The following is an 18,572-nucleotide window of genomic DNA, read 5'->3' on the forward strand; positions in this document are numbered from 1 at the left end:
CTCAGAAGAGTGCTGCTTGGAGTTGGATTATGTTCCCCCCAAATTCATATGTGGGAAGGTGACACCACATGTCCCCATAAAGTGATGTCATGATCACTCAGAATCACTGCAGATGTAATTACTTAGGATGTGGGCACACTGCAGGGGTGGGGTGGGGGACCTGCTAACCCAGTAGAAATGGTGGCTCCCCCGAAGAGGAAAATGCAGGCACACACACACACACACACACAAACACGCGCGCGCTCTGGGACACCCTCATGCAGGATCAAGGTCAGATCATGTGATGCTCCCTGCAAGCCAATGAAGACTAGACATTCCAGGAACCACGCGAGGCTGGGAGAGCAGCTGGGGATGGGTCCAGGGAACACAGGTGCTGCCCACACTGTTCTCTGGCTCCTGCCTCCAGGACCGGGGACCAGCAAGCGTGTGCTGTTAAAGGCACATGCTGGGACAATATTGGCCACACGCGAACCTAACATAGCACCAGTGGCCTGAGTATCTCAACAGAGGGACTGGAACCAGCTTCACCTTAGCAGCCCTCCAAGCACCTGGCACAGCCGCACAGAACCGCAGGGGACACAGGTGTGTGGACGGAACTGTGCAACCGGACAGTCCTGCGGCCTCACCTGGAGGGCAGTGTGTGCCCTGAGGCCCTGGGGTCCATGGAGGACACATGCCCTCCCTTTAGCCCCACCTCAGTGCAGCTCCTGGAACCTAGACAGCGGCCTCCACTCTCAAGGTAACCCCTCAAAGGCCCCTGAGAAGCCGGCATGGTTGATGGACCCAGGCTGAGCAGCCTGACACTCCAGGGTCCCGGTGGTGGGAGGAGGTGGGTAGATGGATAGACCAGACGAAGCGGCTGGCAAGTGGGCAGGACGGCTGCTGCCTGATGCCATTCCTCCCCAGTGCCCACGACAATGGCTACCAACTACTGATCCAGCAGAGAGCCTCCTGGTAGCGTGTCACAGGGAACCCAGGCCCAGTGTCGGGAAGCTGCTTCTGCCCACTGACCACCTCATTAGCAAGGAAACAGAGGCCCTCAAGGGGCAGAGGTCGCACAGAAGCTGGGATCAGTTGGAGGCCCTATCCATGGCTGCTTCCAGCCACACCCACGTGTTACTGCTGTCTTGGAAATGGTGGGCCCTGTCCCACGTGACACCTATGCCCCCTCCAGGCAGCCCTGTGGGAGCAAAGCTGGCCCACCTCCCTCTCACACCTCCCCCCTTCGCAGTGTGTGGGTTGGTGGGAACCTCCACGGCCGCCCTCACCCTCATCCTTTGCCGTCTGCTCCTGCTCGGCGCTGGCGTAGGTGCGCAGGAACTCGGCGAAGGCCCCTTCCTGGGCCAGCAGCTCCTGGTAGGAGCCCATCTCGGAGATCTTGCCACCACTCATCACCATAATGACGTCCACTTGTGGTAGGAAGCTGATGCCGTGTGTGACCAGGACCCGCGTCTGCAGGCAAAGGGAGAAGCGTGTCAGGTCAACGCACGTGCGTGGCTGCGGCCCAACCTGGCCATGGTTCCGAGGCAGGAGTCACAGGATGCCGGAAGGGCAGAGCCCAGGGTCTCACACAGGCATCTGAAGCCGTGCGTGCTGAGGGCTTGCCCGGTGCCAGGTGCTCTGCTCAGAGCTGGGGAATAGCAGGGAACAAAACCAATCAGGGCTCTGCCCCAGACTCCAGAGTCACAGGGGCGGTGAACAAGGGACAGACGAGCGGGGAAGAGAGAGGGCACTGTGTTGTGACCAAGGCAGATGGGAGAGGCCGGTGCAGTGGCCCAGTGGGATGACGCCAGCATCCCAATACCTCAGAGCACTGGTTCAAGTCCCAGCTGCTCCACTTCCCATACAACTTCCTGCTAAGGCACCTTGGAAAGCAGGTGCTTGGACCCCTGCCAACCCTGTGAGAGACCCAGAGGGGGTTCTTGGCTCCTGGCTTAGCATGGCCAAGCTCCAGTCCTTGGTGATGCAGGTATGTGGGGAGTGAACCAGTGGATGAAAAAAAAATCTGTCTTCTCCCTCTCTCTAGTTCTGCCTTTCAAATACATCTTTTTAAAAATAGAGGGGGAGTAGCAGGAATGGCTAGTTTTAAACCAACTCCCCCCCTAAAAAGCAGCAGGAAAAAGGCATGAGCATGTGAAGGAAGAGACAGAGGCAGAAAAACAGCTGGTGTGCCAGAGCCTGGCCTGCTCCGTGAAATGCCAGCCCTGACGCCCTAACGCTGCTAGGAAACGTGGCCGGTGGAGATGGACCAGACAACTTGGGGAGATACTCAGCAAACCGTTAAGAGGCGTGGCGGACTTGCTCTTAAAGGGCCAGAGGATCTGTGGGCGGTCCTTGTGGTTGCTACGGCAGCAGCTCAACCCCGCCTGCCGCAGCAGGAAGCAGCTACGGCTCACAGCTGGCTGCAGTCCAGGAACACTTTATTTAGGAACATTGTGCGCGACCCAAATTATTCTTTAGATCTCTCCCCTCCCCTATTGCCATCATTAAAAAATTTAAAAGCCACCCTTAGCTTGCCAACTGACTAGAGGCACAGGACGAGGGGAACTGTTTGTACCCACAATGCCACGGGCATCATGACGCTGGGTCTTGTAACTAGAGACGTGGGCTCCTCTGCACTCTAGACAATATTCTTGGGTGTTTAAGGATCACTTTCACACACAGTGGGAAGCCCTGTGATGTAATGTACCTGGGGAAGGTAAGTCCCTGCAGCGGCAGGCAAAGAATTCAAGCCAGAGCCCAGGATGTGGCCCTATAAAGACAAGTGCAGCTCAGCCGGCCGGCCGAGGTTTCCAGGAAAGCGTGGGGACGGCTGCGGGATGGGAGCCCAGTGTAAACGCAGCGAGAGAGCCCTTGCACACACCTTGTGCTTCAGCAGGCCCCTGGGGCCGACCACGTTTTCAAAGATGTGCTTGCCCACGTGGGCGTCCACAGCCGAGAGGGGGTCGTCGAGGAGGTAGATGTCGGAGTTGCAGTACACGGCCCGTGCCAGGCTCACGCGCTGCTTCTGGCCCCCGGACAGGTTCACGCCCTGGAGGGAGACACATGCAAAGGGTGGGTTCCCGGGAGGCCTTGGGACCCAAGGAGGGGTGATAGCTTGGAATGTGAGGGTTCCGGTTCCGGCTCCGCCATAGCCAGGGACCTCGGGTGCACCTTGGCCTGCAGAACCAGCACAAGGCCGACACCCAGGCCTCCTACGGGTCACCAGGCAGCGTGTCTAGCATGTGGGAAAGGCCAGAGGGCAGTTCCAGGTCTCCTGGTGGTACAACCACCACTGCTGCCTCTGTAGTCGTTACTGTGAAGACAGAACAATCTCCGCCAGCTTCCGCTGGCTCTCTCACACACATGGCATAAAGTGAACAGTAGGCTCCACCCGGGGGCACTGAGCTGGCCAGGAGGACAGACGGCACGGCCGAGGAGCAGGTAGCCTGATGCTACATCCATGAGTGGCTGGGTGAAGGCAGTGGCCAAACACAAGACTCACCGCCCAGCCCCCTCCTGGGAGATCCCTGGCCTCCAGGGTGTTGTGTGCCAGGTCCTCTGTGTTGGGGAACCCCTCTGGCCACAGCTAATGGGACCCAGGCTATGCCAATCAGTCTCTTGCTCCAGATTTTGGGACTGTGACCATTCTCCCAGCGCCAGCCACTTGTGAGAAGAGGACAGAACTGGTGGGAAGACCGGGAGAGCCAGGGCAGAGCATGACCTAGCCCCTCCCTGAGCTCCAACATTCCCGCCTGGAGAGCCTTCCTGTGCACCTGTCGCCTTGTTAAACTCTGTTCTCATTTCCACCTCACTTGAGTGCAAGCGCCTCTGCTTCAAGCCTAAGGACCTCGGTCAATCACCTCCTGCTTCCTTCAAAGGAGGTGCAGCCTTATCTCCATGACAATAAATCATTTCCCAGATAAAGGTGCAGATGAAGCAACTGCCTGGCGGCCAACATCAGACACAGAGAGCATGCAGAGGACAGCCACCAGGGGGCGCTGGCGCAAGGCAAGTGCAGAAGTAGCTGTGAGAGGTGGGTCCCAGGCCTGGGCTGGGAAGGGACTGGGAGCTGTGCAGGAAGCCATTCAGCCATTCAATGAGAACAGCAAAATTCCAGCTTACAGCATGAGGCTCACACCAGTGAGTGCAGTGACAGGAGCTGTTGTGTGAAGACAGGCATTGAAGACACATGGCACTAACTGTCACGCCCAGTGGCCTTGTCATGTGACTTGGCAGTCACATGACCAGCGAGGCAGGAGGTACTACCTGCTTGCTTTGTGGGTGGAAGGGGCATCATGCCTTAGGGAATGCCATGTGCTTTCTCTCTCTCTTCCAGGGTACCAGGGACCCAGGGAGGCCACACACTGACCTTCTCCCCGATCTCTGTTCGGTCTCCGTTGGGCAGGATCTCCAGGTCCGGGAGGAGGGCACAAGCTTCGACCACAGCGTTGTAATAGCGCTCCTGCAGTGGGCGGCCGAACAGAATGTTCTCGCGCAGAGAGTCGTTCTGAATCCAGGCCTGCTGGGGCACGTAGGCCACGGAGCCCTGCGTGGTCCCCGGAGAGGAACACAGACACGTGGGTCAGACGCATAGGATGGCCACCTGTCCACCCGCCCACCTGTCGGGAGGGGCACCAGTCACAGATGTCGCCAGGTCCTATAGAGTTAAGCGCCCCGCAGAGGAAGTGCAGCTGCTTCTGTAATCAGAGCTTTCTTGAACATCTCCAGCCAGTTAAACCCTCCCTGTCCCCACCGCAGGTGTCCCTGCAGGACCTGATGACGGATGTGAAAGCCCAAATAGGGGAGCCCTCCAACAGGTCTGCCCAACTCGGATGCCAGGGAAAGGACTCCTTGAGGAAAATGCAGTATCTGTTTCCATGACTGAGGTTTTATTTCTACACAAGGTACAGTGTCAAGAACGGTATGGGAGGGCCTGGTGCTGTGGCACTGGATGGCTCCAGGACATGGACCCTTTGCCTCCCGTGTGGATTTTGGGCTCCTGATTTTGGGCTTTTGTTTTGTTTTGTTTTGAGTGAACCAATAGATAGAAACTCTTAAGACAAAAACCACCTGAGACAATTTAAGGAAAAAATGCTGAGATGTTAAAAATCTTTAAAAAATAAAGAAGAGGGCCTGGCAATGGTAGGCTATTGGTTAAAGTTCTCGCCTTGCATGCACTGGGGTCCCACACAGATGCCGGTTCTGATCTTAGCAGCCCTGCTTCCCATCCAGCTCCCTGTTTGTGGCCTGGGAAAGCAGTGGAGGATGACCCAAAGCCTTGGGACCCTGCACCCACTTGGGAGACCCAGAAGAGGCTCCGGGCTCCTGACTTCAGATCTGCACAGCTCTGACTGTTGGCTTGGGGAGTGAATCAACGAACAGAAGATCTTCCTCTCTGTATATCTGACTTCCAATAAAAATAAATCTTAAAAAAAAATGAAATAAAGAACAGGACCTAAGGGTAAACAATACACGAGTTCCACCTAGAGGGAACAGCCCATGGAGGGCCGGGCACGGCCATGGCAGCCAGGGGCCAGTGGGTGCAGAGAGGGGAGGGCGGGATCCGGCCGCTGGCCAGCACACAAGCTGAGGGGCATGTTCCCATATCCCGAACATCTGAGGCCAGGGAATCCTTGTGGGGGTGAGACTGAGGGGTCGGGAAAACCAGAGTGAAGCCGACCCAGCACGCTGTGCATCCCAGTGTGGTCTAGAACATTCTTCCACAAACTGACCTCACAGTGCCATGCATGTGACTATGTTAACAGGACTTGTTGGCAAACAGCAGCCCCATGGGTGTTAGCTCGGGCTCAGCCACTGTGGTGAAACCCACCCGACAGGCATGTGCTGCGTGAGGACAGTCGTGGCATGCAGCAGTGTCCCTCAGGCGGAGTCCCCGACACTGTGGAGGTGTGGACACCCTGAACAAGATGGGTGAATCCCAGCTAAATCGCCTTTCCCTGCCTCCTCACAGGACATCTCAGAGCCTTTGTTTTGCCAGTTGTTGACAGCAGAGGATGCACAGTGGGACCTGGGACCCTTGATTTGCCAAAGGAAGCCAGCTGCATGGGGTGAGCCCACTGCAGACCACACCAGGAACAGGAAAAGGCTTCCTTGAGGAATGGGCCATGGGTCCTGGATGTCCAGCAGGATTTGTCAAGCGGCCCCTTAGGCTTCCTCTAGGGGTTTCCTCTCAGGTTGGGGTTCTCCATCAAGTTAAAAGCACTAAAATGGCAGGCTCTGTGCAGCCCCAAATGAAGAACTCAATGCAGTGCCTGCACTATGGCAAGGGAACAATGCTATTGCCGGCTGCTCCGCTCCCCTGATGTTGTGCCCGCTACAGCAGCAGAGCATGGCCTGAGAATATGGGCCCCTGCCACCCACAGGGGACATTCGGGTGGGATTTCAGGCTCCTGGGCCCCGCTGCTGCAGTCACTTGGGGAGGGAACCAGTGAATGAAGATCTCTGTGACTTATCCAAAAAAAAAAAAAGAGGAAAGGCCTATGTGAAGAGACTAATACAACGTGCTACGAGGGACAGGAGGGAAGGAGAGAGAGCACTCCAGGGGGTGTTTACCGAGTGCCTACTGCACGCCGGGCAGTCCTTAAAGTGCTGGGATACAGCAGGGACTGACTGACCCCTAGCGGGCTTAGAGCGGGAAGAGCAGACGAAGGAGAAAAAGCTGGGAGGAGGAGGAGGGAGACGGAGAGAAGCCCTGCTGGAGTCCCAACTCCTGGCCTTTCCTCCCTGCTGGCAGTCAACATCCCTGGCCCTGGTCCCCAACCTACCTTGAGAGCCACGTGTCCCTCGACCTTGTCCATCTCGGCCAGGAGAGCCGAGAGCAGGGATGACTTGCCGCAGCCCACCTGGCCCACCACGGCCACCAGGGCACCTTCTGGGATGGAGAAGGTGATCCTGCAAGGACAGGACACGGCCAACGTGAGCCGTGCTCTGAGGGCGTGGGCCTGCCCCGTGATGCCTCGCAGCCACCCACCCACACGAGCCTAGAGATGCTCCAAGTGCTGAGAGATGCCCGCCCGGTCCTCCCTCCTGCTGCTGCTGAGCTCAGCTCAGCAACCACGCGGGGGTAAAGCGGACTGCAGGCATGAGGCAGATGCAGGTGCCAGCATGCAAACTTATACAACCTTGGCGAAGGCATGCAGCAACAGGAACCTCAGGGAGAGACAGAAGGCTGTGATCAAGTGCAGGACCGGCTTGCAAAGGCGGTGGGATGGTAGCGGGGGGTGGGGTGGGGGTCAAGGATCGAGGTGGTGCCACCGCTGGGCTGGCCTGGACGGCCAGGTGCTCTGAGGGGCTCATGGCAAAGCCCACCCATGCATTTCCACTGGTGTTGCTGCAACATCGGGATGAGTGGAAACACATGCAACTCGCCCACACTGATTGTCTAATGCTCAGAAGGTTGCGGCCCAGGCCCAAGACGACACCGCTATGCCCGTGCTGTAAGGAGGAACGAATTATTGGGCAGGTGTGGACGGGAAACCCTGTGAGTGGCACCTGTCACTGTCCAGGGCCAGCTCCCACCTGCTGGGGTCAGGACAAAGCTGGGAGCTGGTCATTATTAGCACAGCATATTAAGCTGCCACCTGCGCCGCTGACATCATGCGGAGTGTCAGGTGGGGTCCCGGCTGCTCTGCTTTGCATGCAGCGCCCTGCCAATGCACCGGGGAAGGCAGCAGGCGATGGCCGCATACCTGGGTCCCTGCCACCCACATCAGAGACCCAAAAGAAGTTCTTAGCTTCTGGCATCAGCTTGGCCCCGCCCAAGCCACTGCTGCCATCTGGAAGAATGAACTAGTGATGGAAGATCTGTCACGCAGCCTTTCAAATAAATTTTTTTTTTTAAGGTATAGAACCTTTTCTCTGCAGTTTGCCACCTGCCTGATCAAAATAAAAAACATGAATTGGGCCACCCAGTCAGGCGTGCAGGGGAACCAGCTTGGCCTCTTCAAAGGTCCCTCTGTCCCTGCATTTTGGGCATCCTCTGAATAAAGCCTACAAGAGCAGTTAGGCCAGGCCTCTGAGCGCAAAGAATCCAGAGGCACCTGACACGCTGCCTGTGGAACAGGGTCACTTCCTGGGACAACGAGTGTCTTGCAAAGATAAGGACTGCGGTAGGCAGAGGGCCAGGCAGGCAGCAAGGGAGCAAGACGGAGGGGAGGACAGAGAACAACTCCCTTCGGACAGGAAACACGGAGACAGAACCTTGAAGCTGGTGTAAGCAGGCCACAGGCAGCAGCCGCCTCCTGGGTTCTCCCAGAGCCTGGCTACCGAGTGTGCTTGCTCCCTCCGGTGCAGTGACCGGCTCAGGGAGGTGCAGGGGACTCAATGCGGGCCAGGAAGCGCCATGGAGCTCCTAAGGTGACAGGACGTATACCTGCAGCTCCTGGGAGCCACCTGCCTCCGTGGGTGAGGACAAAATGGCACCAAGAGGACACAGAAGATACTGCCCACGGGCCTGGATCCCACCACACCTGAGCATGTGCTGTGCACCCAAACAGCTCAAGACTGACCATGCAAGGCTTTTGTCCCTCCCATTTAGGTCAGCCTCATATCCAGCCCCTTGAGGTAGCCCAAGCAGGTGTGAATGGACCCATTTTCCAGATGGGTTAGCTGAGACTCAGAACAAGAAAGGTGCCTGTTCAAGGTCAAAGAGCTGCAGCACGACTGGACCCGATACCCACGTCTGACCACAGCAGCCTCGGTCTGGCTTACCCGTTCAGCGTGGGAGGCTCGTCCCGGGCCCAGGTGAAAGTGGCATTCTTCACGGTGATGCTGTTGGTGCTGCCACCTGAAAGGTATGAGAGCACAGGTGCTCACAGGGGCACAGGTGGGGCACAGGTGGAGCCCAGGTCGGGCAGCTCATTCCGCGTTTCCCCAAGTCAGGCAGTTTAACACCCCATGCTGGACAGTAATGGGACTAGGCGTTATGGAAAGGACTACGTGCTTCAGGCAGGTTTGGGGTACTCGGGCTAACCCAGAGGGCAAAGGGGGCTAAGCCGAGGCTGAGGCCAGTGGGGAGCCGGGCGGAGCCTCCTGCGGACCTCCCTGCATCACAGTCCCAGGGGCCTGCTTTCCTTCTAGTTCATGGTCAGGTCCCTTTTAACTCCTGGTTCCTGGAGTGGTCTCCTGTCCCCACCCTACATACCACACCCCACCACTGATCAACCTTAACTTTTTTTTAAGATTTATTTTCTTTTTATTGCAAAGTCAGATATACAGAGAGGAGAAGAGAAAGATTTTCTGTCCATTTATTAACTCCCCAAGTGGCCGCAACAGCCCTAGCTGTGCTGGTCCGAAGCCAGGAGTCTTTTCCGGGTCTCCTGCAGGTGGGTGCAGAGTCCCAAGGCCTTGGGCCGTCCTTGACTGCCTTCCCAGGCCACAAGCAGGGAGCTGGATGGAAAGTGGAGCTGCCAGGATTAGAACCGGTGCTCATAGGAGGACTTTAGCTGCTAGGCTACCAAGCGAGGCCCAACTTTAACCTTTTCAAAACACTAGTCACAAGCAATGAAAGACAGACAGACAGAAAGAAAGACAGAAAGACAGAAAAGGAGGGCAAGAGAAAGACGAGCCAAACGTGGGGTATTAAGGTGGGAGGAGGGGTGAGCCCTGAGACAAAGCCTGCACTCTGTGGTCCGCGGTCTGTGAGGTCGCCAGCACCTGGGGCTGCCTCCGATCCCCTCACTTGCAAAGCAGAAACAGAAAACCCCCCTTCCTGCTTCTGACCCCACTTAAGATGGAGAAGTTACTTGCCCCCAGGCTTCACAGAAACAAAAATCTGGGGAGGGGAGGGAGCTTCCTAGTGGAACTCAGCCCCTCTCCCTCAGCTGCCACCTCAAGGGACCCAGGGAGAGCCGCTAGGCTCAGCAGAGACTGGCAAGGCAGGGCACCTGGGTTTATGACGCTGACCCCAGTGCTGGCTGCCACCTGCTAAGAGCTTCAGTCACCTCCTGGGCAGCCTTACATGTCAGCCCGGGCTAGGAGGAGAAGTTGGGCCCTGAGCATAAGCTTCGTTCCCACACCCACGATGGGCACAGCAGAACCTAAATGACCACAGGCTGAGGGTGCTGGGGTTGGGGCACCAGCCTCTGCCTTTGCAGTGGTCCTCACATGGGGGCAACATGATCTCTACCACACACACAGGGACATCTGATAATACCTGCACACCCCTTTGATGGCCACAACTAGAGTCGGTGCCACTGTCCCCAGTGAGGGAGAAGCCACTCACCACCCTACAACACACAGGACAGTGGTTGCCTGCAAGGAGCATTCCCGCCCTGAATGTCAGTGGGGCTCTGTCCTTGAGGGTGCAGGCTCTTGTCCGTGCCAGGCACCCCCAGGGCTTTCCAGGCTGTCGGGGACACTGGCAGGCTGCCTGGCGGGCACGCACCCACACCGTGTCTGCTGATCACGCCTGTCAGGCTGCGGACTCAGCCCGTGAGTCTGGCTTCCTGTGCCTCTGCCCCCTGGCTGTAAGGTAGGGGTTGGTGACAGTGCTGGTGATCGCTGTGGGCTGCGGTGGCAGCTGAGTAAGGTGACAGACACAGGGTGCTGGGAACTCGGTGAGCCCCAGTCGGGGGATGCAGGACAGGAAGAGCTCCACTGGCCGGTGGCAGGTTCAAATCCTGCCTCAGCTCATTTGGGCCATCTCAGGCCAGTTTTCTTATCTGAAAACAGGTGTCCTGGGGGCAGGGGGCCTAGCACTGTATGCAAGTCAGGCCTCTGTTAGTGGTGCTGGCATCCCAAATGGGTGCCAGTTCAAGTCCCGGCTGCTCTGTGACCCAGCTCTTTGTTTATGGTCTGAGAAAGCCATGAAGGATGATCCATGTCCATGGACCCCTGCACCCACAGAGGAGACCCAGAAGAAGCTCCTGGCTTCAGCCCAACCCTAGCCATTGCAGCCACTTGGAGAATAAACCAGCAGCTAGATGATCTCTGTCTCTCTTTCCCTCTCCATAACTTTTTCAAACAAAAATAAGTCTTCAAAAGAGAAAGGGTTTTGTAGCCCTCTCTGTGGTATCTGCACGGGATGAGTCAGTGTGCTGATACCCTCAGAGAGGACCATATATGGTAGATGTGACACAGAAGTGGAAGTGTCCCTGCTGATACCGTCAAGTGCCCAGAAAGAGAGGCACAGTCAAAAGGCCCCAGCTCAGAGGCATCAACAGGGAAAAAAAGAACAAGCTACAGAACCAGCCACGGGATTGGTCATGATCCCGGGGAAGGTGTTTTCACTTCCATTACCCAGGTGAGGAAACTGAGGTCCAGATCTAAACAGACACAGCTGGTGGGTGGTAGGTGCCAGCCAGTCTCTGGGTCCTTATGCTGCCTGCCCAAGTGCCTGGGTCCTGACCCATGGATAGGCCTCTGCCAACAGCTGCCTCACCATATGCAAGAAGGCAGAAGTGCAAGTGCATCCTCCCACGAGTGTGCCACCATCTGAGAGGGGCCAGGGGACACCCCAGGAGGCCAGGCTCCCCTCACTCCCCACACTTCCCTCTGCAGTTCTCGCAGACCAGCCAGGCTGGAGGGCAGTGGCCAGAACATCGGCACGCACCATCCTTGATGGGTCTCCGTTCGATGCTGTCGGGCTCCAGCTCCTCATGGGACAGGAAGATCCTGAGGCGCTTGAGGGAGACGCTGGCCTATACGGAGAGCAGACACAGCCAAAAGTTATTTCTGAGACACATTTCTGAACAACAAACCGAGGTGGCTTCCTTCTGCCTGAAAGGTCAGCATTGGTGTCAAGGAAAAAAAAAAAAAGTAAAACAGGTGGTGGTGGTTGGTTGCTTGCCTTTAGAAGCTTCCAGAAAGGCCTGGAAAAGGGAGGGCTAGTGGGACTTGCCTGTCACAGAGAGGGACTTCAGAAGCATTTACTACCCTTGAACCAGAGGCTCTAAGACCCACCTAGTGATGCTGTGAGAAAGACACTACTTGGTTCCTTAGGTACAATACGATACAGCGAGTTGAGCTCTGCAAGAAAGGCACGCTCAAGTATTTATGGGTGTGATGCCCAAGACTGCTTTACAATTCTCCAGGAGAGCAAGAGAAGCAAGCAGGGGGAAGGCGGGAGGGAGGCCAACAGAAAGGCCTGGGGGGAGTGGGTCAGCAAAATGCCGAGGCCCAAGCCGCATGGTAGGTCCATTACCGGCAAGTCTCAATAATGTAAGCGTCTTCTCGATCCTGACACAGCCTGTGTACAAACGGAGCTCTATCCCAGTGCAGGGACGGGAAAGAGGACAAGGAGGGCATGGTGGCAGAGAGGGAGGGGCACAGAGAAGGACCAGCACCCCTTGCCAGGGCTTCAGGATTCCCAAGGGTGAGTGTGAGATCAGTCAGCTACATGGAGAGCCATGTTCTGGGAGGCAAGGTGGAAGGCAGGGCCAGGGAATGGCTGGCCAGACGCAACAGAACAGAACGCATGAGAAAGTCTCATGGCATACTCATTCCACAGACTTGCTGAGTTCCTCATGAAGAAGGAAATTTTAACTTCTTTCTTTGTGGCCTGGCCTGGGCCACAGGCACCGTGGGGAGGTGGGAAGTGAGGGCAGAAAGAGGGAGGCAGGGCCCAGGGTCATCTCCTTTTACCGTGTGCCCTCACCCTCACACTGGCCCCAGCACTGCCTGCCATACCTGCACAATGCTGGTGACGACCATGGGGAGGACGTTGAGTGGGAAGCGGAGAATGTTGAACAAGGCCAAGGACACGAAGGTTTTCTGGGCATCCAGGATGTTGTTCTCGTCGATAGTCACGTAGACGGCAAATGTGGACAGGGCCACCTGCAGGTGCAAAGCAGACACTGACTACCGTGTCTGATGGGGGAGAGGGTGTCACAGAAACACTCTCCTGGGGGTCCTCCCAACGTGGCCTGGCAGGGATGGCTGCCAAAGCCATGGGTAGGGTGTAGCATACACCGGAGATTCATCAACATGCGAACAATTCATTCCTGAGATAAACCAGTGACCGACCAGCAGCCAAAGTCGCCAGCTCGCTCTCATTAGCCTTCACAGCAACCTGTCACACGAGCATTCTCACAGGTCCTCAACAACTTCCAGCATGGTCCAGCCGCCCAGCCTCTGCCCCTGCAGTGGCTGCAGCCTGGGCACTTCGTGCCTGTTGCCTAACTGACATACTCCGCCGTGGCTTTTCTCCCCAGCGCCCGTCGCCACCTTCTACTGCATCAGTTTATGCATTTACCTTTCACCCCTTTCAGCCACACAAAGACAGGGGCTTGGCTCTGCACCTTTGTCCTTGGCGTCTGAAAGGACCCTTGGCATTGAGCGGGCTCGTCAAGACCACCCTAGGCAAGTTCACCTCCCCGACCAGGCCTTCAGGACTCTACTGTTTCCAGTTCCTCAGTGTGTGATCAGATGCCCCAAGGAAAGAGACCCTCCAAAAATAAAGGAAAATACAGTCTGTGGTCCTGGGGAGGCCCTCTTTTGGGGGCAGTGGAGCTCTCTCAAGGGTTTTACTTCCCCTGAACTTGGCCTTGCCTGTAAAGGCGCCAGCATCTTAGTGCCATGCTAGCTGTCTCCACTGTCGAGACAAGGGCAGATCCCCTGCCTGATGCAGGGTGCACAGCATGGCTGGGGAAGAAGGTGAAGATGATTGGTCGAGCTCCAGGCCACCAGCGCTGGCTGGCATCCCTGCCCCATCGCAGCAGGGGATGGGAGCCTGGCAGATGTCCCCCTGCAGGCCAGACAACAGAATCCTAGAACTGGATCAGCCGTGACACAAAGTCATAAGCAAACTTGGAAAACCTTGGTCCCTGGGAGCTGTATCAAAGCCCCCTCCCCATGGTACCCCCTCATACCTGGAGCATTGGGGGCTCTTGCCGGAGGGCAAGGAATCGCCTCCAGTCCCTGCCTTTGGGGTCTCAGGAGATCCGAGCTCCTCAGTTATGGGGCAGCAGGAGTCCCGAGCATCTTCAGGATCTCAACTGGAAGTTCCTAGCTCCTGGCTTTGGCCTGGGCCAGCCCCAGCCATTGTGGCCATCTAGGGTGTCAATCAGCACAGAGGAACAGAAGATAGGCCTCTCCCTCTTTCTGCATGCATTTTGTTGTGTCTCAGTGGGCAGTCCTGGCTGTCTCCCTAAGCAGGACTCTGCTTCCCTGTCCATAAAATGGGACTTATGAGACACCTCCAGGACCTGAGCATAGGGCTCACCCCAGGGCCCAGTTGTGGGAAGTGCTGGCAGGTGGCAGCTGCTCTCAGCTCTTGTTGCAGGGTTCGGCACCGCCCCCTGGTTCTTCCAAAGCACCTCTGAACCCCACATTGGTTCCAAATCTGGGACTGACAACCTAGCTGACCCTGAGGCAGGCACAGGAATTTTCCAGACTGCACTGCCAGGAGGGATGGGAGGCACTTGCAGGGTCAGGGATATGGGATTCCCGAGTGGCCGAGATATGACACACTGGCCTCTCACCCACAGGGGCACTACAGCCCGCTGCCTGGCTGTGGCCTCAGGAAGACAGCTCTGGTCCTCGATCTATGGACACCAGGAGCCTCAGAAGCCATCCTCCCCGAGGTACTTTCTCCAAGTCATCTAGGAACGCCTTTCCTGTCACTGAGACCTGAGCCTCCGGGGTGGGTCATCTCATTAGGATCAAGTGCCCAGCGTTGTGTCAACAACTGCACGCACAGTGGGACTGTCTCCCAGGGCAGAGAGGGTTTCACCCACAGTAGCCTCTGCTGAGGACAGTGCCTGGACTGTATGTGGATGTATGGTGGGGGCTGGGTGGAGTGGGTGCAGGGATCCATGGCAGGAGGGAGGAACTGCACTCGGAAGTGTCCCCATAGCAGCAAAACACCAGGCCCCGGAGATCTGGCCAGGACATAGCAGCCGCTGGGGGCAATCAGGTGTTCAGGGCCCGCATCACCCAGCTCCCAGCAGGTGCCTCTTCTCCCTGGGGCCTGGCTGCTCCAGGAAGTGGAGCTCTGCCCTCCACATGTGTGACCAAGCACCACATGTGTGTCAGGCGTGTCAGGCACCGCACATGGGGAATGGGGCAGTGCGAGCAGACAGGAGGGCTTGGCTGCCGGTGGATAGGCATGGTCTGCCCTGGCCTTGTAGGAGACAGGGGCTGAGAATGCAAACTCCCAACCCAGTCCCTCCTCCAAGCACCACAGCAAACTAACAGCCTTGACCCCTCAGCTCCTGCACGCATCTCGGAACACCCAGCAGCCTCCTGGTCCAGACATGACTCTGCCTGCTGGAGGCCCAGCACCCAGGCCCACTTCTGGTTGCATTCCAATCTTCTTCTGGGGGGAACCCAACTCCTCCTTCTCTTAGTCTGTGAGCTTCAGCTGCAAGCGGAGCCCCGTCGAGTGCCTACCCCAGCCCTCAACGCTGCCAAGCCACTGACCCCAGGCCCGAGACCCAGGCTAGGCTCACCATGACATATGTGACCAAGTGAGACCAGCAAGACCCAACCACATAGACGGCAGGGGCTCCCCTGTAGGATCCGCTGCTCCTGGGACTGCTGGGAGAAGAGAACCATGCAGAACTGCCAGGCCACGGGATACCACCGTGGAGAAAGCAGAGCTTGACTCCCAGTGGTATGCTGGGAGACCTAGATCCAGCTGTGCCTGGAACTCCAACCACTATATTCCTCGGGAGGAGCTTTTAATCTAGTGGGTAAGATGCCTGCATGGCATTTCTGAGTTCCCAGGTTTGAATCCTGACTCCATTCCCTAATTCAGTTTTCTGCTGATACATGCCCTAGAAGGCTGCAGAAAATGGGTTCAAGTTGTTAGGCCCCTGTCACCCATGTGGGAGACCTGGAGTGGGGGAGGTGGATGGGCTCCAAGCTTGGGCCTGGCCCAGCTCCAGCTCTTACTGCACCTAGGGAGTGAACCAGGGGATGGGAGCCTACACACACACACACACACACACACACACACACACACACACACACACACTCTCTCTCTCTCTCTCTCTCTCTCTCTCTCTCTCTCTCTCTCTCTCTCCCTCTCCAGCCCACAACAGTTAAATCTAGAAAGTGATTTCCTAGGCTGTTGGGATCTGCGACTCCAGTTGCCATGTGCTAGCTTTTCTGCAGGATAGCTCCTGACTGCTGGGGTTTGTCAATCTCTCATCCACATACGTGGACTGAGCCAGTGTGGGATGCCCACGGTCCTATACTGTATAAACTGAGGATACAAGCAAGATAGAGCCAGGTCCACACATCCCGCTCACGACCAGCAGGGAACGCTGTTGTCACAGAGGGAGAGGCAAGGTGCAGCTGAAGGCAGGCAGCTGACACATCAACCAGAGTGGGAATGCCGAGCGCTGATGGAAGCGGCCTGGGGAGGCTATTTCAGGGCAGTACATTAGGGGACAGGATGAATACCAGGCTCTGTGCTCCTGTGAAACAGCCCCATCAATCCTGCACAGGATGGCACCCCCGAGGCCAACCCCCACCCCCAGGGCCTCTGTCTTCCATCACGCTGAGTGCCGGCTGCCATCCTTGAAGCACAGGAATTCGCCAGTGGAAAGAACTTGCAGACACCTTCCAAGGCCACATATTTTATCCTAATGTAGTCAGAGGTTTCTGTTGTCTCAGTCATGGCCAAGGTCTCCTCCAGCTGGAAGGCAGGGTTACGGGGAGCCCCCACATCTCCCACCTGCCTACCAGAGACTGGAGTGGCAAGTTCAGAGTCTCTGCCCCCAGCAGAGACAGGAACAGTAGAGGATGAGGGGAAGGCCACACGTGTTCAGCAACCACCCGTGCGATTCGCAGGCCCCGTCCACAGGCCCCTGCGCAGACCTAAGGCGCAGGGCACACCCCACCCGGCCTGGGAGGAAGACAACTCAGACACCATGTTTCCTACTTTCCCTCCAGGGCTGCTGTAGGAGTCTGGGTGTCATGGATGCCCATGAAGTTTAGGATCGCTTGTGCATCAGTGAATGTAGGAAGTGCCCAAGTATAGGTAAGGGGAAAGCCCAAGACATTCATGGAAAGATTGGCTGACTCAGGCACTTGAAGTATTTGACAATCCACATGTGTGGTTTCTGCTAGAGATGCATTTTTCCATGACTGGCAGAAGACAGCCTTGGAGGCACAGATTTCAAAAGTTTCTGTGCTAAAGCTAGCTCATCTTTAAATTCTGTTTTCTGTGAACTTCTGAAGTGCCTCTAAATGGTTTCTACTTGTATCTACTTTTGGTTCTGGAAATATAAGTACCCAAGGGTGGGGCATGAGCAGGAGGAGCCACACCTTTCACTAGGGACCTACGGGTATCAACACAGAGGAGGGACATCCTGTCAGGGCCCGGCGTGGTGGCCTAGCAGCTAAAGTCTTCGCCTTGAACGCGCCGGGATGCCATATAGGTGTCGGTTCTAATCCTGGCAGCCCTGCTTCCTATCCAGCTCCCTGCTTGCGGCCTGGGAAAGCTGTCGAGGATGGCACAAAGCCTTGGGACCCTGCACCTGTGTAGCAGACCCAGAAGAAGCTCCAGGCTCCTGGCTTCGGATCGGCTCAGCTCCGGCTATTGCGACCACTTGGGGAGTGAATCAGCGGATGGAAGGTCTCCCTCTCTGTCTCTCCTCCTCTGTATATCTGACTTTGCAATCAAAATAAATAAATCTTTTTTAAAAAAAATTGCCAACTCCCAGCACTTGACACTTGCTCCCTCATCTAAAGGAGCCACCCGCAGAGTTTGTGCTAAATGCAGGTTCTGGTCCAGGCAGCCAGGACTGAGGCCCAAGAGTCTGTTTTCACCAGCAGCCTAGTGGTGTGACTGCTGCCATAACACAGAACACACTCAGGGTTGTTGGGCTCCCTTCCATGGGGCTGTACCAGAATTCCCAGACCCACCTAGACCTGCAGAAACCAAGGCTCTGACTGAGTGGGGCAAATTGGATTTGAACAAAGCCTCCAGCGGATCTGATGTCACTCGCGTTGTATCACAGTAGTTGGCAGGTCCAGGCTCTGGGAGGCGTTACGACGCTACCCAGAAGAAAACACAGCAATGTCTCTCAGTGTCAGGGCTTGGGGGTGGGCAGTGCTGGTGCCAGGCTCCTCAGGAAGACACTAGAACCCATGGATACTCAAGTTCTCCATGGCGAGTATCTGCCTTGAGTTTACCCACAGCCGTGCACCTACATGCATCAGTGCCTTCTGCTGGATAGACACACCAAACCACTGCCTTGGCAACAAGGGACCGGCAGCCAGTAAAGACCACACACTTCTCATGGTCACCTTTCTGTATGATTTCCCTTCCAGTCAACAACAAACATGTGCAAAGCTCCCTACTATATACACCATCTCAGGCACTGAGGGTTCAGCAGCCAATACAACGATGTAACAGTACTTGCCCACCGCTCCAGGCGAGAGAGAATGGCGGTAAGCTAAGTCACCTTCAGAATGCACGGATAGCTCAGGCTGTGGCCATCTGGACATGGGCTGAAAGGTCAGCACCGAGTGTCATCTTTCCAGGCTTTCCCAAGAAAGGGGGTAGAGAAGCTCCAGGTTACATTCTGGGATGGTCAAGTGTGTGACTCACAGAGAACCTGGGACAAACAGTTACTAACCTGGCTGGCCGAGAGCTGCTGTGGGCTGGGCAGGACTAG

General features: G+C 56.5%; 1 protein-coding gene across 2 annotated transcripts in view; it reads right to left on the reverse strand.

Annotated features, from left to right (window-relative positions):
* Window positions 1–18,572, reverse strand: part of ABCC1 (ATP binding cassette subfamily C member 1) — a 108,818-nt gene that overhangs the window by 19,792 nt on the left and 70,454 nt on the right. For both annotated transcript variants that reach the window (XM_058680872.1, XM_058680873.1), the window contains 7 exons: window positions 12,631–12,777; window positions 11,555–11,642; window positions 8,713–8,788; window positions 6,768–6,894; window positions 4,352–4,528; window positions 2,864–3,031; window positions 1,269–1,452 (listed from right to left, as the gene is read on the reverse strand). In XM_058680872.1, coding sequence (XP_058536855.1) covers window positions 1,269–1,452; window positions 2,864–3,031; window positions 4,352–4,528; window positions 6,768–6,894; window positions 8,713–8,788; window positions 11,555–11,642; window positions 12,631–12,777 — 967 coding nt within the window. The remainder of the gene's footprint in view (window positions 1–1,268; window positions 1,453–2,863; window positions 3,032–4,351; window positions 4,529–6,767; window positions 6,895–8,712; window positions 8,789–11,554; window positions 11,643–12,630; window positions 12,778–18,572) is intronic.

Source organism: Ochotona princeps, chromosome 24, assembly GCF_030435755.1.
Source record: "Ochotona princeps isolate mOchPri1 chromosome 24, mOchPri1.hap1, whole genome shotgun sequence".
NCBI classification, from domain to species: Eukaryota; Metazoa; Chordata; class Mammalia; order Lagomorpha; family Ochotonidae; genus Ochotona; species Ochotona princeps.